Genomic DNA, 23,607 nt, shown 5'->3' with positions numbered 1-23,607 from the left:
GAAATTATCTTGTCCACCTCTCCCAATATGTAGATGAGAAAAATAAAGCCCCAGAGACCTTAAACAACTCCACCAAGGGCAAACAGCCTCATCTAGAATTTCCCAAAAAAGGATCCCTGAGATAGTAGTTTCACTAGATGTTCCTTGAAAGAAGAATTTTTAAGGTTCTGAGATCAGGTAGCCTGGCTACATTGTTTACCCTCCTTTTTCTCGTCCACTCATTCACTAACACATATTTACTCAGTCTCAAAATGAAGAACATACTTTAGGGATCTGGTCTAACCTGGAAAAGCTGAAATTAGCCTGTGGATATTCAGACCTCAGGACCAAAAATTACACAGCTAGCTCAAGCCAAAGGACTATTCCTTGAGGTTAACCACTCATGATGCTTTGTTAAAATAATACTACTTCAGAGAGAGAGACACAGCCACTGTGTGTTGGTCAATAAGCTTTAGTATGCTTTATTCATCTAAGGCTTTTCTAAGTGACAACACTTGTAATCTTATGGCCAGACAGGTAAGCCTGAACCTGAGGCTAATGTCTTGAGAAAGTTAGTCTACATGAGGGGCTGGAAATTCAATAGGGCAACATGGAGACACTGGTTCCCTGAGGAAAGGAAGAGTCAGAAAGAGAGAGAAAGTCATGGAAGAAAAGGTGGACTTACTTCACTCAGCATGACCATCTCTAGGTCCATCCCTGTTGCTGCAAATGGCATTACTCCATTCTTTTTTATAGCTGAGTAATATTCCATTGTGTGTGTGTATATATATACCACATCTTCATTATCCATTCCTCTGTCGATGGACATTTAGGTTGCTTCCATAGCCTGGCTATTGTAAATAGTGCTGCTATGAACATTGGGGTGTATATATCTTTTCGAATTATGGTTTTCTCTGGATACATGCCCAGTAGTGAGATTGCAGGATCATATGGTAGCTCGGGAGATTGGGACTGAGATATACACACCACTATATATAAAACAGAAAACTAATAAGGACCTACTGTATACCCCAGGGAACTCTACTCAATACTCTGTAAGGCCTATATGGGAAAAGAATCTAAAAAAGAGTGGATATATGTATATGTATAACTGATTCGCTTTGCTGTACAGCAGAAACTAACACAACATTGTAAATCAACTATACTCCAATAAAAACTTTAAAAATAAAGTATTGAGAAGATATTTTTAAAAAAGAAAGAAAGGGTGGAACATCAATAAAATCACTCCACGAGCCCTGGTAGGCCAGGCAGCATCATCTCTCATCAAAAAGAAACACAACACACACAGCGCCATCTAAATAAAGCATCCCCACCCCACCCCACCATCAAACCACACCTTTGCCCCAGCCCCGAAAAGAAACGATCACTTTGGAAATTAATTCTTCTCCATAGACTTCATGTTCCAAATTCCTCTCCTGGGCAATCATGTAAGATCTGGCCAGGAATTTATCATTTTTTTTAATTATAAGGAGAGGGTGACACTTCTATCAATAAAATTCTGCTTCAATTAGTACAATTACCATTTGGGTCATTATTTTAAGTGTTTAAATTTCTACTTAAATAAGGTCACTTTCAATTCGGTAAACACACCAAAGTCATCATCCTAATTCATGGCCTGGGAATGCTGAGTAAGTAAACACAATCAAGCATTAGCTAACCAGCCACAAATCCACTTGAGTTTATTAATTTCTCTCTTGGCAGAGAAACAAGAAAAGGGAGCAAACCATCAGAGACATTCACGCATCATTCATTCAATAAATATTTATTACATACCAGGTGCCAGGCACTGTGCTAAGCTAAATATAGATTTCATTACTTTATTAATATTCAAGTTATGTTATCTATGAATGTTTCAAAGAATGAAATCCTATTTTCCCTAAAATAAAAATTTTAATTCCTGAGATGTTTTTTCTTTGTTTCTGCCCAATGTGCCTTCTTCCATAGAATGGGTGATACATCCTAACACTTAAGCTTCCAGACTCTCCATCCTTCCCTCCAAAAGACGCTCTCCCATTATCCTTCAAGCAGCTAATGAGTATAAACTCATACTAGAAGCACTAGTGAGGCCCTCATTATTTTAAAAATCCTAGAATATAAACGGTAAGAAATAGTTCCTATCATTGCACTCAGATTTTTTTTTAATACATTTGGGTTTTGTTTTAGGGGGAATATTTATACTTGCTCAAAAGGCTTTTAAATACTAGTACACATATATATTCCAAATGCAGACAGGGTTGTATGCAAACTGGGAATACAGTCGTAAGAACACCACCTTATTAGGGAATTTCCCTTGCCTCATTTCAAAGGCGCTCCCCCCTCCTCCACCCTTTCCCATCTTCTCCCGACAACACCCCAAAAATGGCACCTATCCAAACTCAATACCTAAGGAAGAGACCCACGCTGAGAACTGACCTCAGGTCACTTTTCACATCAGTAAAAAAAGGGAGTTGGACTGGAGATTTCCGTGATCCCTCTGTGGCCTGCGGATTAGGGGGTCCAATCTAGTCTAATCCACTGCAACTCCTTGGGGAGCTGATTCACACGCGCGCACACGGTGAATCCGTGCGCTTCCCCCCACTCCCCCAGGGACAGCCGGCTTACTGAGTTAACACAAAACACCCTCACACCACCCAGAAGAAGAGTCAGGACTCTCCCTCCCTCAGCTGGGCAGTCTCCGGAGGCTGCTGACATCACAAAGGTGTCAACTGGCAACCTCATTGTCATGTGGCTCTCCCCTGGCTCCCCTTCACTTGCGAACGCAGGGAAAGAGTGAGACCTTTTAAAGCCGCCAAGCCGGCAGGCTTCCAGCAGCAGTCTGGGAGTGAGCAATCAGCAGAGCCACCAAGCCGGGCGGCAGGGCATTGGGCCTCGCGTTTCAACTTCTGTTCAGTTCTCCTGTAATGGAAAATCGCTTCGCCCAAAGCCAGTGTTACAGTTCTTTCCAGCGCCCCTCCCCCCGCCCCACCACGCCCCTCGGCAGCCTCCCGATCAGAGGGACAGCGCCCGCTGGCAAGTGGAAGGAGGGTAGTCGCCGCTTCTTAGTATGTCCCGTGCTTCAGGCCCTGGGCCCGGGTGGTTACTCTTTTCCTTTGGAATGGGACTGGTATCGGGGTCAAGGTGTCCAAATAATTGTCAGTGTCAAGCCCAAGAAGTGATCTGCACAGGGGTCCAGTTAACTGAATACCCCTCTGACATACCCCTGAACACCCGGAGGCTGTACCTGAATGAAAACAGCATCCGCTTTTTGCCAGCGATGAATCTAGGACTCCTCAGTGACCTTGTTTACTTGGACTGTCAGAAGAACCTGATTCAGGAGGTGATGGATTATACCTTCGTCGGGGTCTTCAAACTCATCTACCTCGATCTCAGCTTCAACAATTTAACCTTGATCTCCCCATACAGTTTCTCCATGCTCAGCAATCTGGTGCAGCTGAACATCTCCAGCAACCCTCATCTGTTATCACTCAACAAGTACACCTTTGCCAACACCAGCTCTTTGAGGTACCTGGACCTCAGAAATACCGGCTTGCAGACCTTGGACCCTGCTGCCTTCCATAACCTCATAACACTCCAGACCCTGTATCTGAGTGGAAACCCCTGGAAATGCAACTGCTCTTTCCTGGACTTCACCATCTACTTAATAATGTCCCCTGTGAACCATCCAGGTGAGGACTTGATTGGGTGCGGGGATGAGGATGTGATGGCATAGGAGGAATTGGTTCCAGAGAAAGTGAAGTCAAAAGATGGTCAGTGTGGGAGAGATATCTGGGTAAAGTTGATTGAAAGCGTTCTTATTGCTCTGCAGGATCCATCCCTGGGTTGACTGGAGAGGCAGTAAGGACCAGTAGAAAAAGTTCTAGAATAGCCGTCCAAATAGCTGAGTTCTGCTCCCGCACTCAGCCCTTACTACTTGGCCGTCCTTGGGGAAGTCACAATTTCTCTGTGCCTCAGTTTCTTGATCCATAAAGTAGGGACAGTATTACCAAACATACAGAGTTGTCATGTCAACAGGAAATGATATGTGTGGAAACGGTAAAGTACTGTAACTGCAAAGTGACAAAGAAATACAGGGACACTGTATTCCATTGGTAAACTATTTTAATCTGTTTAAGTCAGTGACTGACTTTTTTCAGGATCTAAAAGTAAATTCAGTCATTCATAGCCAGCAGAAAATCCAGTGGTATGATATACAGAAGGGAAAGTTCAACAGAGACAGAGGAGGGGCACGTGAGCGACCTGGACATGAATGAGAGAGAGAGGAGAAGAGAAGGCATTTGATATCTTCTTTGCCTTCAGATGCTAACCTCACAAGGAAGGAGAGCACGGCATGAATGGGTGGAGAATGGACCACCAGTGTCCACTGTGTCAAGCAGGGAGATTCCAATCTCACAGGCAGACTCTCAAGTCTTACCTGGTAGAGTTCCAAGCCAGTTGCTGCCACTCTATCCACTGTCCCCACCCCTCTGCCATGGTCCCTGGGGCACTCTGGTGCCTCATCCCTTCTTCTTTTCAGTGACTTTACTGTCCCATTCTTCTCCTTCAATTCCCCCACTCCACCAATACCACTTTCACCCAGGGAAGTCAGAGCTTAGTAGAAGTGTGAAATAACCCCTCACAGAAAGCCTGGAGGCACTGATGTAATTAAACCCTATCAGAACCAAATCTTCTCTGCCTTCCCTGGGTGTGTGTTTTTGAAAATATTTTCATGCACCAGCTTCACAAAAGTCCTGCTGAAGTTTCCACCCTGAAGTCCTGCCCATGTGGCAATATTCTAGAAAGATTCCTGACCAAAATGACAGACTTTAAGGCGCACTGGGGGAGAAGGAGATGGGTGGTGAGAACAAGTAAAAATGTGCCCTCCTGGCTTTCCAACGCACGTGTCTTGAACTGTCTTCCAGGCAGGGGCTGGAATCTGATGAGGCAAGCAAGGCTTCCAGGATGCAGAATCGAAGGTGGCACCGAGACTGAGTGTCTCCTTAAATTTTGTGCCCGAGGCACCTGGCCCTGCTGCCAGGTACTTCAACTTGAGTTAGAATAAATCAAAAGGAACAAATTTTGTCAGACCATCTTAACAGTAGTAATCATAAAAGAACACAGGAGCAGTTTCTTGGGGGGCTTGCCTTGCCTTTCTAGTGATCATGCTTTCCACTTTTCTCAATGACTGGTGCTGTGCTGCTTTCTAGAAAGCTCTCTAAAAGAGGGTCAGTATTAATCATTCTCATGCATCAAATGTGATTCCCCAATGGGATTCTCCCTGTCAGTGTTCATGTAACTAGCCTGTGGACCGGCATCATCTTTTCTTGCCACCTCCCCACCGTTCATACACATTTTCCTTGAGCAGAAACCACCAATTTGCCAGGAGGACCCCCTACTTAGCTGAAAAGGGTAAGTAGCTTGGCTTCTTCCCCAGTGCCTAAGCCTATCACTTCAGTTCCCACCAAATCTCCTGTAATCAGAATTTTGCTTAAAAAGTTGTATCTTCTCAGAACTTTCAGGCTAACTACTTTGGACTCCTTGACTCAATTCAATCCAGGATTGAAAACCAGGTCTGTTTCACTGCATATTTTCAAAAACGTCAGAGGCGGGTGTCTATCTTGTCAAGCTCATAAGCTCCTTGTGAATGAAGAGTCTGGCTTTTGAGGTAGACAAATCTTTCATCCACTGGCCAGTGGGAGCCCCCCACCCTGACGCACACACACACACACACACACACACACACACACACACACAACTGCTAATCTGCTCATCTCCCTCTGCTGTTTGGTGGCGTAGAGGAACCCTCCCAGTTCACTTCATACAGAAATATGGTCTCATTGCTCCAGTTCACTACTATTATCTCTTAAAAACAACAGTGAGCCCCAGCTCAGACATAGAATAATTTAGCTTTGTACGGAGCTTTGCAGCTGCTGAAGTTTTTTCACACATGCTGTTTCAGTTTCTCTACTTGAGTGTCACACCAACCCTTAAATTTTGTGCTCTAGGACTGGAAGAGGCTAGGATGGGTATTTTTAACCCCTATCCTATGGTTGAGAAGATAGACTGATTCACCCAAAACCACACAGCTACTAAAAGGCAAGAAAATGGTTGGAACCTCCTGATTTCAAATTCAAGTCTTTTCCCATGTGGCAACTCTCTCTTAAATCCTCATATTACATAACTATGATTGAATAAGTCACTTTAGTTATAAATATAAGTCATGTTTTAAGCATATGCCCACAGCACCTAAATTTCAGCTTTACCTGTCTACACTTGGAACTCACACTAGATCATTTTCATTGGATAATAAGTCCTAGTCATCATAAACTCATTATAATATGCCTGCACTTCCCTTGCAAACTGAGGTTTCACCCCAATCTACCCGAACTCTAAAAGAATGAACCTAACCTCAGTGTTTGCTCTCCTTTGCATGTTATTCAGTCTGGTTCTCCCTTCCCATACACACACACACACACACACACACACACACACACACACACATACACACACAACCACAAACATACACATGAACACACATGCAAACACATACATACATGCACATATACAAACACAAAGTTGTGTCTACACAAACATACCATACATACATATATACATAATTACATACACACTCACCCACGTATTACATATGCATGACACACATACACATATAAATGCACAGATACACGTCAACACATGAACACACACACAGACAGATACACAAAAAGCTGAAAACACTCACACAATAAAATTCATTAGATGCTTCTCTTGCCCTTTAGCCAGACCGCAACATAATGGAAGATGTTTATTTCATGTGACTCTCATATGATGATTCCTGCCTCTGTTAGGTGGAAATATCTTTGCTATTTACAAACACTCTAGTTGAACTCTCAACCTTTAGCCCACCTATTATACCACATTTTCTATCAAAACGGTACTCTCTGGCATGTTCTAGAATGGGGTCTACACATCTCTTCCCCATGTGCCCAAATTTCAGGATACAGGAAGAATTTCTATGAAATAAGCTAAATAACCTGGTTGTTTATAAAGGAGAATCCAACTTAAAGATGGGTGTCATTTTAGACCCAGGGAGATACTAAACCTCAGTATTGGGAGATTTTGCCTGCAGTGCAGTATTGAGGTCTGCATGACAGCAGAATTCCAGTATATAGACCCCTTGTAAAGCAAGGCAGTGAAGTAAGGGACTTCCATGCTACCACTCAGCTCAGGCGTTCATCCATTTAAATATTTCTTGAGTGCCTATTAAACAAGTGTTCATAGAGGTAGCTAGCCAAGAACCCTGGGGTTGTGCATTGAGACTCATCTGACTATGGGCCACCTGCACCTTATGTGTCCCACGGTCCAGTTAGGCACAGCAGAACTAACCTCATGGACACAGCAAGACAAAAAAAGGCAAGCATGTGCCTTTTGGGGTAGAACAAGTACTTCGGACAGCCTCAGCTTCAGGTGGTGAAGGACAGCCACCATACAGGCAGGAGAGCCCAGTATGAAGAGCTCAGGTTCTGGAGTGTAACAGTTGTGGATCATAACCCTAGCCCTGCCACTTTGTATCTGTAGGAGATAGATAATTTACTTAAGCTCTCCACACTTCAATTTCCTCATCTTTCAGACAGGTCTAATAATAGAACCAACCTCTCTAGGGCTGGTGTAAGGATGAAATGAGAACATTTAAAAACTGTCATCAACATTAAGCCTGGCACACCATAAACATTCAATAAACAAATGGTTGGCAGATGTAGGAAAGACACAGGATACTAAGAGAGTAGCAAATATCATTCAGGTGGTCCCTGGGACAAGCAGTGGACTTCAGGAAGGCTCAGCCTTATTGGAGGACAGTGTTCCCTGTGCAGGAGATATGACCGTACAGATGCATATGGGGATATAAATAGGAGATGGGAAGGTAGGCAGCAGGTCCCAGGATTCTAATCCCTGAGAAAATGGGACAGAGGGAATCCTGGATTTGAATATTGGATGAGTTATGAATACAGGAGTTCAGACCCTGGGAAATAAAACCAGAAGCTGAAATCAAGGCTTGGTCTCAGCCCAGGCCATGAGACTCAGGGCTGGGCCAGCAGCAGCAAGGTGGCTCTTCCTGAGTCACCTGAGTCTGGAACTGAAGTTCTATCTTAAACACAAACCCCACTTCCAGAAACAGGTGTGAACGTGCAGACATCTTTCAAGGGATGAGGGCAAGGAGGTCAGTTCAACTATGGGGCAGACATGGCCTTAGGAGAAGGAAGTCACCTACATGGTGTAATTTTGTGATCTGAAGAGTAATGAGCAGCATTTTTGCCCCAGTCTCTCCCCATCCACTGCCTACCATTGGGCTAAAATTAGCCATTAGAGATTCATCCTTCTTGGTCCCTAAAAGTGCCCCAACCTTGAAAAGGATTGTGAACAAATATGTAAGTTCCAGGGCAGAATAATACCGGTGCCCCTAAGCTTTTATCAACTTTCATATCAGAGGGAAGAGTGAGTTCTTGGGAAATGCAATTAGCTAAGATTAATTCTGCAGCAGTGGGGGAACCTTGAAGGAAGCCAAGATCCAGGAAAGAAATGGAGAGGTGTTAAAACAAAAGACATGAGGGCAATAATATGTCCTTCCCCTATGTCACACCTTGGCTAAGTTCACCCCCCACAGAGGGGCTATAGAGGAGGCTGAATGTTTTATTCACCTTATTTCATCACAAGGCTACAGCAGATAGGAACATCAAAACTTTCCCATATTGACAAGAGATTTGGCACTATCATCAAAAGTCTTCCTCAAAGGAAACCCTCCAATGATATACTCGCCAGATGCACTGAAAACTGCCCAGTCCTCAAAGAGTTCACGTATTCACTTTCCAAACACAAAAATCATAGCAGAAATGGAGGTGAGTTGAAATGTGCTGGTTGCCTGGATGCTCTGATCAATACAGAGTTAAAACAGGTCCACAGATTCCATTTCCTTTTTGGCTCAGGTCAGAAAATAGGAGAACTAATTCCTGGCTGGAACTGTAATTTTCCAGTCATTAATGCTGTTTGAAGGTGAGAGTAGAAATTGAGCTCTTCCCAGGAGAGAGCTCCCCAGCAGGACAGGGTTGAATGCCTCTGAAGATGCTCTCAAAAACTCATGTAGCTCTAAGCTCCTGGACAGAAAAAGCCTGGCTTCCTGCATGCCCTCCACCCTCAAAGTCTGGTCCAGCACTGCCCAACAAAAGCTTCTGCAGCAGTAGAAATGGTCTAAACCTGTGCTGTCCGATACACTACCCACTAGCCACATGTGGCTGTTGAGCTCTTGAAATTAGGCTAGTAGAACTGAGGAACTGAATTTTTCATTTTACATCATTTCAATTCATTTAAATAGCCACATGTATGGCTAGTGGCCACCATATTGGTGGGCGAAGCCTTTAATATAGGAAGATATAGGAAGCTTAAGCTGGAACTTTAGAATCTAGCCACGTCCCAGGTAAGTGGCTATAGAGCCCAGCCCAGCGTGGAGATCTTCTGACACCCAAGTTCAATGCTTTCTCCCATGCCATGGTATTTCCTTACTATCAGGCACATCACAGTCTATTCAACTCTGAAACATTTATTGTATGTTTATTACATGCCCAACATTGTATTTATGTTGCTGGGGTGCTTTATCACAGGGAAAGAAGTCATAATTCCTGTCCTTAATAAGGCAAATCTAGGGGGATACAAGAGAGAGAAAATGCAGTTGAAAGCCAGGAAGCCTGATCCCAGTCATGCCTGTGTGTGATTTGGGGTGAGTCATTTTTCCCTCTGAGTCTCATTTGTCTCTGAAATAAGGGAATAGGATTAGATACTCTATAAATCCCTTCTCGTTGGCAGCCTATGAACCTAAATAGAAAGATAAGATGCACTTAGATGAAGGAAAAGGAGAGCAGTGGTCAGCAGACAGGGTCCCAGATGAGCAAAGTGCACAACGAGTCCGTGTCGAGGTGCAGGTGTTCCTAGAGATGAGGGCAGTGGTCACACAATTAGGAAGTGCAACCTCTAACTCCTGCACTCTCCCGCTTCCTGTCTTAAGCAATGGCCTTGAACAATGTCTGGTCTTGAAAAATGCCTCCACCGCCCAGGCACTCACTGCCCTGGACTTTCCTCCCAGACCTGGTCTGCTCCACCAGTGGTTCTCAAACTGTAATGAGCACAAGAGCCCAGGCTCCATGTCTAGAGGTGGTGACTCAGTGAGATGTTGGGGCAGGTGCTCCTTAGGCCACATTTTGAGAAACCCTAGGACAATGGTCTGGGTTCTAGCTCTATGGTGGCCGCTCCCTCTGGTGAATAAATTGACTTACACTAAGATGTTAGTAGCTAATAATGTTTTGATATGTCTCCCTCAAGGAGCATTTGCAATGTGACAGGGAACAACCAGAAACAGTGAGAATTCAGAAAATCACAGGCTACTAACGTACATGTGGAGGTAGTCTCAGGACAGAGGTTCCCTTTGTGTCAACCCTTAAATTATAGTCCTTAGGCAGTCCTGCTTAGTCCGATGGTGGGGCCCACACGTCAAAAAGAGGAGTCTGCACAGGAGTGCTGCCAATGCAGGGGGACAAAGCCACTCAGGGACATCTGCAGGGAGCAGGTGGGTTGGGTCATGTGCTGTTTCAAGTCCAAGTCATTTTGAGGGCATTTTGAACAGGAACATCTCAGTCTCATTCTGAGGCTATTTCATCCTGTATTCAAAGCTGCTCTCATAGGATAATGGCCCCATTTGAATCCACCAAGTACAAAATCATCTACAGCTGCGCCAAAACTTAGATTTCCAGAATGAATTCAGGTCCTCACACCCTTCCACTATTAATGCTAGCCCATCTCCTCCACCAGGGAAATTGCAATAAAGACCAGACACCAAAAGAGGGAACAGCTGGGCAGCAGTCATTGCCGAGGCTGTCAACTGCTCCGCTAGCACATCTCTCCCACCTTATCACGAACACCCTGGCCTTGTGGCTCCCTCCTGTTGAGAGCCAGAGGAGCAGCCTCATGAGGACAACAAGGGGGCTGAGAGGGGTGCGACTGGGTCAGTGATCCCTAAATCATCCAGAAAATTCGAGAAGGGATGGGGATGGCAAGCATGTGCGGTTTGGGAAGGACCTCTAACTCAGCCCTGTTGGAATCCCTGAGGGGGGTTGATCTAAAGTTCCCTCGAGCTCAGAAATGCCAGACCTCTATGCATGGCCCCTCTGATGGCCCAGCACCACTCAGGCCCCTGGAAGGAGGCAGTGCAAGGCCAGCCAAAGCAGCCAACCTCAGTTTCTTCATCTCTAGAGATGAAGAATTCCCCAAACTGTAAGGAATCCAGCAAAGCATGGATGCAGAAAGAGAAACAGGGGTCTGGCCATCTAGGGCCTTTGTTTATGGTCTTTCTAGGGAACATGCAATGTATCCTGAGAAGTTTTGGCAGGCAGACAAGATGGATACAGGGCTAGGAGGCTCGTATGGGCATTCAGACAAGAGAGGATGGCAACAGTGTGGATGAAGAGGTACAGACAGGTCAGAAGGAACTGTTTAGAAGGTAGAAGCAACAGGACTTGGGACTGAACTAGACCCTCCCAGAGTTCCCTGTACTCCCTTTGTGACTCTTAGCACAATTAACAGATTTGTATTAATTTAACATTTGTTTTCCCTGATAGACAGGAAGGTCTGTAAGAGCAAAGAGCAGGTCTGAATCTTCAGAAAGATTCAGACACAGAGAAAATGCTCAAGAAATATTTGAGTGAATAAAAAATCCATGAGACATGGAAAATAAAGGAAAAGAAAAAAATCAAGTATTGGCTTGGACAGCTATGGGGGCTCCACTGAGAGGAGGGGTAGTGAGGGGATTAGGAGAGAAGCCAAGTCCCATCATGAACGTGTTGAGTGGGAGGTCTTTGTGAGCCAGGAGGCATTTGGATATTCTGACCTGAAATTCATAATAGAGAATAAAATATATGTTTGGAAATCATCAGCTCACTGGTGATCATCAAAACCAAACAAAGGATGAGATCAGCCAGGGAAAGAGTTTAGAATGAGAGGGTAACAGGGCAAGGACAGAAGCTTTGGGGGAATGCCAACATATTGAAGCATCAAGTAAGAAGAGCAGAGAACTTAATAAAGTGAAATATGGTGCAGGGTGGTGTGGTCTTTCTAGACAGAGGGAAGAACAAGTGCAAAGGCCCTGGGGTGCAATGAGCTCGATGTAGCAGAAGGTGGGTATGGCTGAAGTGGAGTGAAGCCAAGGTAAGAAATGAGGTAAAAAATCAGAGGCCAGATCTTATAGGACCAACAGGTCATGGAGAGGCTTTTGGCTTTATTCTAAATGTGACAGGAAGTCATGAAAGGGTTTTGAGTGAGAAGTGACACGATCTATGGTTTACAGCTGGTTCCCACTGCTAGATGGAGAGAGACTGTGGAAAGTGGGGACACAAGTTAAGAGGCTGTCACAGTTCAGGCAAAGGGAAGACTGTGGCTTGGCCCAGGGTAATGGTCCAGAAGATAAGAAGAGGTAAGAATTGGGATATATTTTGAAGGTAGGACTAACAGGATTGTCTCATGGCTTAAATTATGGGATGTGAGAGAGGAAACAGGAAGGGCTCCCAAGTTTCTGCCTGGGTGACTGGTGAACGGTGCTGTCTTCCACCACTGAACTTTTCTAAATTGCCTATTATCCATGAGGATAATAACTGTCTACTATCTGGATTTTTCTGAGAAGATGAGTTATTATTCAGCAGGTCCAGCTCTAGGCCAAACTGAGAGCAAACTAGCGTTTTCCATTAGCTTCCAGGAACTGCTTGGTACCATCCCCCAGGCCTGTCATGTAGCTGGCTCCCCTCCTCCATCAAGAAAGGCAGTAGCAGGGGTTCCCCAGGGAAGGGATTAAGTCATTGGCTTCTTTTTCAGAGGACCTTACACTTTAAGCCTTCTTTTATCAGTGGAATGAATGGTTCTATCTCCTGCTGACAGAATTTTGGGCACTGACAAGCACATGAGGAGTATTATGAGGAAAGGGGGTCTTTCTACCTCTAAATCTTCCCATATACAACCACTTATACAAAAACACCAGTCCTGTAGCCTAAAGCACCCTTAAAGCACAGGAATAATCAGGTTGAACTTGCTGGATTTCAAGGTTGTTCCTGTAATGTTCCAAGAGTCTATGAATCAGGTTTAACCTTTACCAAAATATGAACTCTTTATCCAAGGGAAAAAATTGTATCAGATAAGAAATGTACTGCCCAAGCCCAAATCGTCCAAAGCCAAGGATGCTTCAGACCGAGAGTCAGCACACACTTTCCATGAAAGGGCAAATAATAAATATTTTAAGCTTTGTGGGTCTTTGTTGCCACTATTCACTCTGTCATTTGTAACATGAAAGCAGCCATAGAATATACATGAATGAATGGGCATGGCTGTGTTCCAATAAAACTTTATTTACAAAAACAGGCTTCAGGATGGATTTGGCCCACAGGTTGTAATTTGCTGAAGCCTGGCTCATGCCATCAAGGGAAGACAGCTGAGTGATGAGGAAAAGAAGCTCTAGGGTGGCAAAGGTAGGAGCCAATGGAGGACTAGAAATGCTCAGAGGACCATGCATGAGGGTCTAAGAAGGGAGCCTTGCTGGCCAGTTGGCTTTGGTGGTGCTGGGCTGCTCTACGGTCCAGTCTAGGTTTCCCTCTAGGGAGTCTTCTCCTCTGGGCCACCCATAGTACAGCAGAATAGGATAGTGGTCCCCTCAAATTCTATCAGAAACCAGTCCTAAACAGCAAGGCCAAAAATATGAGTTTAAGAACTGCTGTATGAGATTAAACCAATAATCCAGCCATTCTCTATGCATTCAATAGACATTTATCAAACCTCTGTTGTGTACCAGGCACTAGGGATACAAAGGTGAACAGATAGGGTCTCTGCTCTCAAACAGTAATTGGGGAATAATAATAACTACCTTTTGCCATCATGCTGGCAGCCCTTGTATCCTCAGCCCCTTCCCCATCTGCACTTACCCTCATTTCCTTCTCTGCAGTCTCAGAGGACACTTCAAGGCTTACCCCTCCATTTGAACAGAACAGTCATCTGTTCCTGCCTCCTCCAGGACTTCACACCCCTTAGCTCACTGAATCCTTCCCCAGACTCTCATGAGGTAAGCAGGGATTGGTATTAGCCTAGTGTAGAGTAGTCTAAGATGGCAAGAGGTTAGTTAGCTGACCCACCTATAGTCTTCTATCTCCCCAGGTTCCCTTTCCTCCAGCCGAGCATTATGTGAATGACATTGACCCCAAGGGGCATTAATAACAAACAATATTTAATTCACTCAACAAACATACTTTGAGCTCTAGTATGTGTTAAGCACTATTCTAGATGTTGAGGACACAACAGTGAAAACAAATCCATGTCTTCATGGAGTTCATAATCTAGTGGGCGGAGGCAGACAAATGAATAGGTAGTTGACAAATACATAATTTAGCTGGAGAAAAGAATACGGAACATCTAATGATGTTTAGGCAAGCTAGGGCCTAAGGAGGAGAAATAAGGGAATTAGGCCTTTCTCTAGGTTCCAGGTGGAAGTTTCATGACAAAGTGCTTAAGCTGATGGAAACTGGTATTTGCTCTCCAAGTTGCAGTGTAATTGAGAGAGAAGTCTCCAGATTCTATTCTCTCACTTTACGTGGCCACCACATGGAGGCTGGCCTCCTCCACTCAGCCCAGACAGGTCCTAAGCAAGACTGCCCAGGGAGCTCAGAGCAGCCTGCTCCTCTGGAGAGCTCAGCAGACCCCAGAACTGTGGTCGCTTCTGCAGACCAAGAAAAGGAGCAATTCCTCTTAAAACCACCAGGTTCAAGCTGGCTTTCTGAAGGAAGGCTTTCTGGGTTCCTGCATTAACAGGTGTGGTTCTGGGCCCCAGAAACCCTTGCTGCTCCATGCATTCGATTTTGGCAGACAGGTTTTCCACCTGTGAGCAACGTGCCACATGTGGAACTAAATAAGGGGGTAGTTTATGTTTCCTTAGGAACTATTTGCAGGAAGAATTTAAACATTAATGACACTGTAATTGTACCTGGGCGCTTTAACTGGGGCAAATGTCCTGCACCTATGAAGTAGAGCTGAGGAAGTGATAAGATGGGGCTTAGTCACATGTTTGTAATGTGAATGAAAGCCCTGGGATTGTGCAGCACACAGAACACACAGCCTTTTCTCAGAGGCAAGGAGATCAAGAAAGGCAGAGACAGAATAATTGATGAACAATTTATTCATTCTGTAGCCTGGGAATAGTTAAAACTACTTAGTGGGGTGCTCAGGAGTAGAATTTAATTTTGTGAAGCACCTTATATGGTGTCTAGCACATATCAGACACTCCAGGATGAGTAGATAGGTCTATAAACTCTAAAGTCATCATACTAGACTAGGAAAAGAATGCATGACTAACAAGCTAAAGAAGAGGAAATGAAATAATAAAATAGAAGGAACATAGTCAAGGGGTAGGGTCATTTAAAAAGTAGGACAAATGGAAAACAAATAGTTAATCCAAATATATCAGTCTAACATTAAACATTAATGGGCTGATTAAAATACAAAGTTTGCTAGATTGATGAAAAACAAAACCAAACTACATCCTGCTTACTAAATATGCCTTAAGTATAGAAACATAGAAAGATCAAAAGTAAAAGGATGGGAAAAGCTACACAATGCAAACACTAACCAAAAGAAATTTGGTACAGCCATACTTATGTCATCAAACAGAGTACACTTTAAGGTACGAAGCATTACTACAGATAATAAGTGATATTGATCAATGAGAAAAGGATAAATCTACCAAGAAGAGGTAACTTTATATGCATCTAATAGCATAGCTTCAAAATAGGTAAAGCAAAACTTGACAGAATTATACAGAGAAGTAGACAACTGCATAATCATAACTGGTGGTTTTAACATACTTCCCCTGTAACTAATAGACAACTAACAATCTAATAGTAACGGAGACAATAGTTTTGAAAAGTCAATAAAGTCAATAAAAAGTCAAAGAATATAAAAAGTCGATAAAGATATAAATAAAATAAATAAAGATACAGAAGATCTGTATAAAACCACACCCTAATCAACATACAATGTACTCAACAAAGACAGAATACATTTTTTTCAGTGCACATGCAAAAACTACTAAAATCGACTTTATGTCCAGCCATAAAGCAAATTCTCGATAACTCTCAAAGGGTTGAAATCATAAAGAGTATGTCTCTGACCACAGTAGAACTGAACTAGAACTCAATAATAAAAACATTACTAGAAAATCCCCAAATACTTAAAAATTAAGTAATTCATTCAGTGAATGATAGCTCTTATTATCAGAGCAGTAATGATCAAACAAGGATTGTGTCATCAAGAGCTAAAAATGTCTCTAGTAGGAGAGAAAAGATGTACCCCTTTTCTAGCAAATAACCACCAAGCAACACAGGATGTGATAGGTGCAGTAAGAATGATACTAGGAAATGCTATAGATGAGTTCGAAGTGGGAACAATCACATGACTGCCCTCTGACGCGGTTTGGGAAGGGTTACTGGGGGTAGATGCAGGTACACTAGACCTTGAGGGATAGGAAGGACTTGATCACGTAAAAGTTAGAGGAAGAGATATTTGATGCAAAAAGAGGAGTGTAACAAAGCTAGCTACAGATAAGCGGGATATGTAATCAAGGAATAAAGGCAGTTTAATATGAAAAGGGTGGGGTACTGGGAGAACTCAGAATTAAGGTGGGGAAGGTAGGAGGGGGCAGATCCTGAGGGCTCTGAACACCAGGCCAGTTGATCTGGATGTTATTCTGAGCCCCACAGGGGAGTCAGAGGAGGGTTTTGATCCAGAGTGTGGCTGGCAAGAGCCTTGCTTGCAGAAGGGGAAATCTGGCAGGAGTGTGTGAAATGGTCCAGAGCTGGGAAACTGGGAATGGGTGGAGACAGACCTGCTAAGAGTTGAGAGCTCACACCTTGGCGGTGACAGGCAATGAGGGGGGGAGGGTGAATGCAGCAGTAGAAAAACCCTCCCCACAGATCCACCCACATCCCTCACTTAAAAGCAGCCTAACGATGCATTAAAATCACTGCCTAATTGCTCCTTTCAAGGTAATGCTCCAAAATGGAGAAATATGCGTTTAATGTTTAGTCTCATCTCTGCCACCCAAGCGCCAATTTAAAAGCCTAATCTTTTTAAAAATAGAATGAGGTAAACTGCCGTAGGCACACTCCAGACCCTCAGAATCCCACGTTCTCCTTTCTCAAATACATCTTTCTTTGTATATTCCCACGTGGTGTCTCTGGCAGCTTGGGCAGGTGACTTAAGCCCTCTCTTGCTAGAATTCCTGAAGATGGCAGGGGCCTGCCTTACTCCTCACTAGCCCCACTCTTGGGCCTCCTGGGCAAAGCCCCAGAGGTCCTGGAAGCAGGCTGACTAGAGACAGGTCTTGAGGTGTAATTGTGTTCCTGTCCCTTTACAGCACGCTGAGATGGAGGCCCAAGGCCCCTTTCCCTCTCCCACGGGCCAGGGTTGCCCTGAGGGCCACTGTCTCACACTCATTCTAGAGAGGGGCTTCTTCCTCTCCTTTCCTCTGTAATCTTTGTAACCAGTGGATGTAGCAGCCCCCATGCTGGCTTCCTCCTCGTATGTCTACAGCCTCCTCCATCAGGGAGTCCTCACAGCACCACAGACTTCAGGCCATCTTCCTGAAAGTAACAAATGACTTCAGTATAGGTGCACTGACCCAGAACCAGAGTGTAGGGAATAGTGTCCAGCTTGGAGAGGACTTAGCACTCAGCCTGGACAGCTGTCTCCAGCCACCCAAAGCCAGCTGCCTCCTACCCAGTCAGCTCACTTCTGTATTCCTCTCCCTAATTCTCCTGCTTCTAGCTCCAGTCCAGACCTGATTTCCCTCACGTCCTTGGTCACCAAGGATATCAGTGTCTTCACATAGTCTGGAGTTTCTACCCTGATCTAGGTGAAGCTTCCCCCCACACTTGCCTCTCTCTGTATCTCCCACTTCTGCCAAAAAAGCTCAGATAGCTCAGTCTGGGTTTTCTCTGTCTCCTGTCCCCTGACTGGAACCTGCAGGTTATCCAAAACCTTCAAGTTAGGAAACCTTCCTGCGTCTCAGTTTCCTTATGTGTAAAACAAGGATGATAGTGTGTGTCAACGTTGCTGTAAGAATTAAACGAGATAGCATTTGTATATCACTTAGCATGTAGACAGAACTTGGTAAATATCAGCTGCTATTATGATTTGGATCATAGTTTTCTCAAACCCTGGTCTCAACCCTGAATGGGAGCTCATTTATCGAATGCTTATTTATATTCACCTGGACACCGCTCACAGGCACCTCAGCATCAACACGGCGGAGTATATGGAGCTAGAAAAACGCAGGGCTGATGACAGGGCTGAGTCATCTGTGCATCTATTGTGCACAGTGTATTGTGTGCACTATTGTGTACAAAGCTTGCCTTCTCACCTGCGGCAGTTAAATCCTCCTAACTACCCTGAGAATAGGTATCATTCTTTGTAAGATGAGGCAATGGTATTCAGAGACAGAGTCAGACATCCTGCTGAAGTTTACCAAATTAGTAAGTAACAGTGTATTTGAACCTTAGTCTGTCTGTCTCCAGAGCCCACTTTGCCTTCTGTTATATACTGAAGTCCGCAGTGCTTGGTGTGGAAAGGTGCTGAGAGAAGGAGCCAGGCAGCTGAGTCAGTGGCTAAAAAGGACTGAAGGCTCATGTAGATCATATGATCATCTAGTGATACCAACATCACCACTGAGAAACAGAACTGCTTCCGGCATTGGCTGTCTCTTTTCCCTGAGCTCCCCCTTTGTTTCTCCAGGTTGGGGGCAGGTGGAGCTGAGGGTGAGGCATAGAGAGCACACAGTAGGCATTTCCAGAGAATTTTGTCCCTCCTAAGTGGTGTGCGATGACATTGGGTGGCCTTAGTGATCCCTGGCTGGGCTCAGGAACAGGACAAGGGGAAAGGGCAAAGCAGAGGGGGAAGGAGGGGGTCAATAAGAGAAGGGGAGACAGAGATGACGAGCACTGGTGGAGTTCTGTGGAGTGTCAACACTCCACGGCAATCTTGCTTAAGTTTCCAACCTCCCAGCTCCTGCTGTGGTCTCTCGTTCCTCGAGGAGCTTTAGAAAGCAAAGCCCATTTTCAGGAGGTGAATCTGAACACAGCTAAGCCTCGGGCAAAAAGCAGTCCAGGAGCAGTCTCAAACCTTAATGTGCCCCAGAGATCACCTGGGGATCTTGTTAAGATTCAGATTCTGATTCAGGAGGCCTTGGGGCGGTGCCTGAGATTCTGCATTTCTAACGGGGTCCCTGTGATGCCGATATCGCTGGCCCGCAGACCACACTTTGAGTAACGAGAGTCCAGACAGCCTCTCCAAGTCCCTGCTGGCCTCAGCACCCTGGGAGTTCTGCTGTTTCAGCACTCTGCCTGCTGTGTGTTTCCTCTTAGATGAGCAAAATGCCACGTGCCTGGAGCCCACAGAGCTGGCAGGGTGGCCCATCACGAAGGTGGGGAACCCGCTCCGGTACATGTGCGTCACGCACCTGGACCACCAAGACTACATCTTCCTGCTGCTCATCGGCTTCTGCATCTTCTCCGCGGGCACCGTGGCCGCCTGGCTGACGGGCGTGTGTGCCGTGCTCTACCAGAATGCCCGCCGCAGATCGAGCGAGGATGAGGCAGAGGACGAGCTCGGGCAGAGGGTAGAAGCCAGCAGGAGGATTTTTCAAAGCAGGGTGGAGTCTGGCCAGGACGGGTTTCCTCAGCTGATTTAGTTACCAGGCGCTGCTGTCTGATGGACCTTTCCCCGGCTCCCTGCTTTCTGTCTTGCCCTCCCCTTCCCACTCCTCAAAGCTGTCTTAGAGGTTGAAGCCTACTAGTAAAATAAATAAAACATTTGGTGGCCATTTCACAGGTTGGTCCTTTCCTGTTCAACCAACCCAGGGATAATTCCTTGATCTCAGAAGGATGGCATAGAACAAAGTCTAGAGAAGCTGTTGGAGGCACCTAAATGCTGAGGAAGGCCACCCCGAAAGCGGGCCAACTTGTGTTTGATGAGCACCTACTATGCTATGCCCCTAAACTAAGTGCTGGAGGGAGGGATGTGACAAATACAAGATTTGAGATCCGTCCTCAAAGAGCAACAATTTAGGGCAGGGTTGTGGGGGGAGGGCAGTCAAGATTAAAATGATTCAAATGGAGAAAAATACAAGGCAAAATGACAAGGACTAACATGAATGGAATATGTCTATGGGCTATCTTCACACTTCACCTCCTAATTATCGCAACAATCCTACTTTACAGTGACACTGTTTTACTCAAATGGTAAGCAGTACAGCCTCCCAAAGTCCACATTCTTTCCTTTGAACAAAGCTGCCTTTCGAAGGAATGTTTAGCAACATAACCAAAGGTTCGTCGTGTCAGCCTTGGACAAAACGAAGGAGAGAGGCACACAGAGCCAGCCACCACTTACTGAGGCCTTACCAAATGCCCAGCATCCTACCACGCTTCAGAAACATTTTCTCATGGGGTTAATCCTCACAACAACCAGGTCAGGAGGTCATTGTTTCCTCATTTTTCTGATGCTCAGAGAGACCACAGCTCAAGATCACACAGACGATAAGATGCAGAACAATTGCTGAACCTCAGGCTGCCTGACCCCAAAGCCCATGCTCTATGCACTGTGACCTCCTGTCTCTGATAAAGCAACAGAATAGCTAAGTGTGTACCCATATGGTCCTGCTCTCAGGACTGCTTAGGAGAAGGGAAAGAGAGCAGAAGGCAGGGGTGGCTCAACCCAAAGACCCATTCCAGGTTTTCCCTTTCTCTCTACCCAGATCAAATCATGCTCACGTTCAAAACTAGATCAAAGGCCCGCCCATGGAGCTAGCTGTCCCTAAACCCCCAACCAGACCTACCTTTACCTCTGCACTTCCGCTGTGAATTGCACGTTATTCCCCCAAATTTGTCTGGTGTGATGGTTAAGAGCATGGGCTCACAAATAGATTCCTACCCCTAGTTTTGTCCTTACACCTGGTTTTGTCCTTACACCTGTGTGAACTTGGGCTTCCTACTTGTCATGACCTTGAGGACAGAGACTGCCTGTTATTCTCCATGGACACAGCACATGCCTTACACAAAGTAGGGGCTCAATAAATGTTTATTATCGCATTCTATTTAAATCCCAGCTCACCAATCATTCTTATTCTGTTATCCCGATTGTGAGGGGTGACCATGGACAAGTTATTTAACTTCTCTGTGCCTCAGTTTCTTCATCTGTAAATGGCACTCATTATAGTGCTTACATCACAGAGGGATATTGTGAAACTAAAATGAATACCAATTATAATAATATATCCTGGAATAATTTTAGACTTACAGAAAAGTTACAAAGAGAGAACAGAGAATTCCCATATAGCCTTCACCCAGTTTCCCCCGAAGTTAGCTCATATTACAGTTATCTCACAGTACATCTGTCACAACTAAAAAAGTAACATTGGAATATTACTATTAACTAAACTTCAGACTTTATTTGGATTTCATCAGTTATTCCCCAATGTCCTTTTTCTGTTCCAGGATCCAATCGAGGTTACCACATTTGCACTTAGGATATTCTTAAAAATAACAATATATCTAACATTTATTGGGTATTTCTATATGTCAAGCATTGTTCTGAGTGTTTCTATATATATTGACTCATTTAACTGTCAAAATACCCTGTGAGGTGGATATTAGCATTATTATTATCCCCATTAGATAAGGAAATTAGGGCTTAAGTAACTAGCTCAACATTACACAATAAGACCAGAAGTCAAACCAGCTCTGTCTGACTGTTTCCCCCAAAGCACTAGTCAATAGTAGCTCTCAAGAATTTAAACTACCAAGATAGTCTTGGCAAAAGAAATCTGAATTGCAGCTTTGCACAATAGTTTCTCTCCTAAGGGGCCCTGGCTCTTTCCACACACAAACAAAAACAAAACAAAAAAAAAGGACTCAGCATCTTCTCTGACTGGCCCTGAAGAGACTGCAGTGAAGGGGCAGAATCAAGACGCTCGGGGATCTTAGAGTCCAGTTTGGTGGAGACATAAGTAAACAGGTGATTTCAGGCCAGAGTGGTAAGTGAAGGGTAGGCCTCGGGGTTCAAAGGGACACAAGGGAGGGATACTAACCCAGAAAGTAGTAGCGAGTCTTGAAAGGCTTCCCTGAGGAAGAGACATCTAAGCTGAGACTTGAAGGTTGAGTTGGAATGAGCCAGGCAAAGTGGCAAAGAATATATGTGGGCTAGGGGGACATTCTAAGTAACAAGAACTACACATGCAAATGCCCAGAAGTGGGAAAGAGCCTGACACACCATTATAGCTAGAATATAGAGTGGAAGGAGAGGAAGACAGGAGAGAGGTCATGTAAGAGAGAGACCCAAGGCCAGACTCCGAAGTCCTTACGCATACCTTGTGTTACTCAGGGTTATGATAGGTTCTGCTGCAGTAACAGAAAAACCCCAAAGTTTCCTTGACTTAACACAACAAAGACACTTTTCACTCATGTACAGTCCAATGTGGGAAGGGCAGCCGTCCTCCATCCTGCAGCTACAGCCTCTAGAACACGAGCCTCAGGTCCACTGCAGAAGAGAGAAGAGATATAATGGGCATGTAGCTCTTACCTCCCCGGGCCTGGAAATGACACATGTCACTTTCCCTCACACTTTGCATGGCCCCAACCTCATGGCAGTCTGTGTGCCAGGAAAGCAAAAGGCGATGGTGGACAAAATACTGCGTCTAGCCTACCGTGATAAGGAATTTGAAGTGTCCCCTGGGGACCCCAAGGTCCACTCGAGAGTTTTTAGCATGAGAATCACATGGTCTAATTTGTGCTTTAGAAAGCTCACTCTGGCTGTAAGGTCTTCACCTTAGGTGAAGGGAGGGAGGTATGATGGCAAACAAGGAAACTAGCATATTGCGCTTTTCCAGGGGAGACAGAGGGTGACGGAGCAAGGGCTGTGGCACTGGGAACAGAGAAAAGCAGATGAATGTCAGTTATGTCGGAGGTAGAGTTGACAGAATTCTGTGAGCGACTGGACAGGGGAGGTAGGGAAAGAATGGATGGGCGGAGGATACACAGAAAGTAGAAGGAGTTAAGGAGGGTGCCCCAACTTCTGATTTGGACAGCCAGGGGCCTGGTAGCACCAGTCACCCAGGCAGAGAGAACCATCGTGGTTTACTGGATGTAAAAACTGGCCAAACAATAAAACATGAGGAGCGGGACGGGCCGTGAGTGGCAGGCGTCGGGGGACGTGGGGAGACAGAAGGTTAAATCATTATTCTCTTCAGTGGAAAGTCAATAGACAGTGTCTAAAATTGAAAAATCAGATAGAAGCAATATAAACATATTCTTTAGAGATACCAAAAAAAATCAGTCAAAAGAGTTTCAAGTGTCTGCCTCTGGGGAGGGAAAAGCATGGGGGAAAAGAATGGAAGATTGCTGTTTTTCATAACAAATTTTGTAGAACTACAACTCTTTAAATAAACTATGTGCTTCTGTATTTGATTAAAATGTTTTTTTTTTTAAAGAAAAGACTGGCTTGTCTAGGGTGTTGCTA

General features: G+C 44.8%; 1 protein-coding gene across 2 annotated transcripts; it reads left to right on the top strand.

Annotated features, from left to right (window-relative positions):
• The first annotated feature begins 3,043 nt into the window (after nucleotides 1-3,043).
• LRRC52 (leucine rich repeat containing 52) lies at nucleotides 3,044-19,786 on the top strand. 2 transcript variants are annotated; one of them, XM_004312826.3, is made up of 2 exons: nucleotides 3,044-3,665; nucleotides 19,461-19,786. In XM_004312826.3, exons 1-2 carry the CDS (start codon nucleotides 3,044-3,046, stop codon nucleotides 19,784-19,786), a joined length of 948 nt encoding a protein of 315 aa, XP_004312874.1. The 2 variants fall into 2 exon arrangements, 1 of the variants encoding a protein (XP_004312874.1); XR_012333571.1 differs by lacking the exon at nucleotides 3,044-3,665 and adding an exon at nucleotides 14,007-14,113 and having other exon boundaries at nucleotides 19,461-19,519.
• Nucleotides 19,787-23,607: the final 3,821 nt, after the last annotated feature.

The sequence above is a fragment of the Tursiops truncatus genome, chromosome 1, assembly GCF_011762595.2.
Source record: "Tursiops truncatus isolate mTurTru1 chromosome 1, mTurTru1.mat.Y, whole genome shotgun sequence".
Classification (NCBI taxonomy): Eukaryota; Metazoa; Chordata; class Mammalia; order Artiodactyla; family Delphinidae; genus Tursiops; species Tursiops truncatus.
The sequence above is the reverse complement of the archived record's forward strand: the minus strand, read 5'-3'. Positions and strand labels throughout refer to the sequence as shown.